Source organism: Nerophis ophidion, linkage group LG07, assembly GCF_033978795.1.
Source record: "Nerophis ophidion isolate RoL-2023_Sa linkage group LG07, RoL_Noph_v1.0, whole genome shotgun sequence".
Taxonomy (NCBI): domain Eukaryota; kingdom Metazoa; phylum Chordata; class Actinopteri; order Syngnathiformes; family Syngnathidae; genus Nerophis; species Nerophis ophidion.
The window spans coordinates 79071485-79074727 of NC_084617.1; the positions used below are offsets into that span (position 1 = coordinate 79071485).

At 46.9% G+C, this 3243-nt stretch overlaps 1 protein-coding gene across 1 annotated transcript in view; it reads right to left on the reverse strand.

The window, feature by feature from the left end:
- LOC133556892 (coxsackievirus and adenovirus receptor homolog) overlaps window positions 1-3015 on the reverse strand; it is a 4096-nt gene extending 1081 nt beyond the window's left edge. Inside the window, exons 1-6 of the mRNA XM_061907240.1 lie at window positions 2825-3015; window positions 2518-2716; window positions 2257-2418; window positions 2069-2191; window positions 1079-1217; window positions 1-1007 (exon numbers count right to left, since the gene is read on the reverse strand). The exon at window positions 1-1007 is cut by the window's left edge and continues 1081 nt beyond it. Coding sequence (XP_061763224.1) covers window positions 800-1007; window positions 1079-1217; window positions 2069-2191; window positions 2257-2418; window positions 2518-2716; window positions 2825-2980 — 987 coding nt within the window. The 5' untranslated portion in view covers window positions 2981-3015 and the 3' untranslated portion in view covers window positions 1-799. The remainder of the gene's footprint in view (window positions 1008-1078; window positions 1218-2068; window positions 2192-2256; window positions 2419-2517; window positions 2717-2824) is intronic.
- Window positions 3016-3243: the final 228 nt, after the last annotated feature.

The following is a 3243-nucleotide window of genomic DNA, read 5'->3' on the forward strand; positions in this document are numbered from 1 at the left end:
GTTTCCTTCATTATTACACTTAAATATGACTTTTCATTTTTTGTGTCTCCAGACGGATTAGTTTTCTGTATTTTTGATCCAATGTGGCTCTTTCAACATGTTGGGTTGTTGACTCCTGGCTTTGGTCTCAGTGGATAAAGATGGAGGTCCCACTTTCCAAGCTCTAGATGAAGGTGATATATAATGTTCATAGTCCCATTCAGTATATATATATAATGTTCATAGTCACATTGAGTATATATATATAATGTTCATAGTCCCATTCAGTATATATATATAATGTTCATAGTCCCATTCAGTATATATATATAATGTTCATAGTCCCATTCAGTATATATATATAATGTTCATAGTCACATTCAGTATATATATATAATGTTCATAGTCCCATTCAGTATATATATATAATGTTCATAGTCCCATTCAGTATATATATATATAATGTTCATAGTCCCATTCAGTATATATATATAATGTTCATAGTCACATTCAGTATATATATATAATGTTCATAGTCACATTCAGTATATATATATAATGTTCATAGTCCCATTCAGTATATATATATAATGTTCATAGTCACATTGAGTATATATATATATAATGTTCATAGTCCCATTGAGTATATATATATAATGTTCATAGTCACATTGAGTATATGTTACAGTGCATGATGACTATGACATTTAAAAAAAGGCGCCACCATCCTCGTGTTAAACATGCTGCTGTTTTCCCGCCAAGAAGTGCTGCTAAAAGCTCGAGTTCATTCCAATAAGTTCATCAAGTGCATGAGTCGTGGTTACACGGGGTAACCATAGCGACTGTCATATTTGAGGGGAGAAAGCCGCCTCCCCCCCGCCGATCCCTTGTCACTGTTGCTGTTGAGACTGGGCAGGCGGTTCCCCACGGAGCTGTAGGACACCCCCTGGTGGGTTCGGTAGCCCAGCACTGAGCGGTAGCTGGAGTTTCTGCTGGGGGGCTGGCTCTCTGGGGCCCGGGTGTCCTCTCTGAAGGGACACATCTCTTTCAGGAACTTTTGCTGAATGAACGCTCAGAAGCAGCCTGGGACTGTCCGTACCTGATTTCATTTGCAACCTCTTTCTCGTAGCGACGTCTGCGGCAGCAGCAGACCAGGAGCCAGATGAGGAGCAGGAGGAGGAGCAGGAGCAGCAGAGCGCCGATCACCGCACCCACGATCACGCCCACTTTATCGGTGGCTGCAAGACAGGATGTGATGATGGACAGCACACTTTGTTAATATGATGCTTCATCCATCTCCTACCACTTCCTGCACCACCCTTATCCAGCCCCGCCATACACCGCCTGGTCAAAAGTGGACATCGACTTGGAAAGAACATCACATCATGGCTGACCACAGAACTTTCCTCCTCAAGGTCTTATCTTTGTCTGCGTGATGTCAGATGGAACTCAAATGGAGCTGTTTGGTCACAATGCCCAGCAATATGTTTGGAGGGGAAAAGGGGAGGCCTTTAATCCCGGGAACACCTCCAAAGACATGCACCTGGGGATAGGCCCCTCCCACCTCCAAAGACATGCACCTGGGGATGGGCCCCTCCCACCTCCAAAGACATGCACCTGGGGATAGGCCCCTCCCACCTCCAAAGACATGCACCTGGGGATAGGCCCCTCCCACCTCCAAAGACATGCACCTGGGGATAGGCCCCTCCCACCTCCAAAGACATGCACCTTGATTGGCAACACTAAATGGTCCCTAGTGTGTGAATGTTGTCTGTGTCCTGTGATGAGGTGGCCACTTGTCCGGGGTGTACCCCGCCTTCCGCCCGATAAGGGAATAAGCGGTAGGAAATGGATGGACAGATGTGCGATGTACAGTATTGCACTTTATATATTGTGTTCAAGGTGTAGAAAGCTTTTCCTAAAATATGGACTTCTGTCAAGGCAGGAAGTTGTTCAACATTTGTTCTTGTGTTTTTGCAAAAGCGGCTCCATATTTAAGTGGGTCACCATTTGTATATTTGGAGCTACACACAAAATATGTACGAGGATTCCGAAAGTCAAATGAGAGATGATGGCGTCCGTTACTCACGGTTGTGTGCCTTCAGTGAATATCTGCACTGCATCTTGCCGACGGGGTTCCTGGCCTCGCACAGGTAAGTTCCAACGTAGCTGTTGGAGTGGTTCTTGATCAGCAACTCCCCGCTCTGCGCCGCTTCATAAAAAGACCCGTTGAGATTGGACAGGTCATGAAGTCTTTGACCGGCTTTCAGTGGCTACCTTCCACATCCAGCGCCTGGACGGGCGGCATTGCCCCCCCGCTTTCTCTGCTCCAGGTGTAGGTGAGAGGCGAGGATCCCTGGTAGGATTTGCAGCGGAGGGAGACTGGAGCACCTTTCTCCTCCTTGCCGTCAACCCAACATTTTGGTTCCGAGGGGGGGACTGGCCAGGGAAAAGAATGACATGGAAGTTAACTTTCCAAACAAATTCCATCGGTGAGAAAGAGAACAGGTAGAACCCGTTTGAAGAATGTTTCCTCACCCATCACCACGAGAGTGACTTTGCGGGTGTCCACACCCTGACCCTTCTTGACCTTGCACTGGTAGGTGGCCGTGTCCGCCAGCCTCACCTCCGCCAGAGAGATGGAGGCGTCCCCCTGCTTGAGGTCTCCTACCAGGCTCAGCCTTTTGGACAGGCTGGAGTCATAGTTGATCATTTGGCCTCCGGCGTAGGCCAAGATCTGGGACACAAACATGAGTCATCCCAGAGAGAAAAGCAGGTTTGACAAGCGACTGTCTCTTTATTTGCTAAGACACAACACCTGTGGGTTTATTGGCAGTACACATACCAGCCGGTCTTTCTGCGTCATGTCTGGGCTGAGCTTGGACCACTCGATGTCCAACTCACCCGTGTCTTGGACTCCGGGCGTGTAGGTGCACCCCAACTGGAAAGTCTCTCCTTGGGCCTTCTGGACGGTCTGTGGTCCTGTAGATGTCACCTGCATGGCCTCCGTCACATCTGTGTGGACAAAACATCACCTGTCGACATCAAAATCTGCATAAAGTTGAAAATAAGCATTTACAAAACACTAAAGTTTACACAAACAGCTCAGTGGTCTAGTGGTTAGAGTGTCCGCCCTGAGATGGGTAGGTTGTGAGTTCAAACCCCGACTTAAACAAGTTGAAAAACTTATTGGGGTGTTACCATTAAGTGGTCAATTGTACGGAATATGTACTGTACTGTGCAATCTACTAATAGAAGTATCAA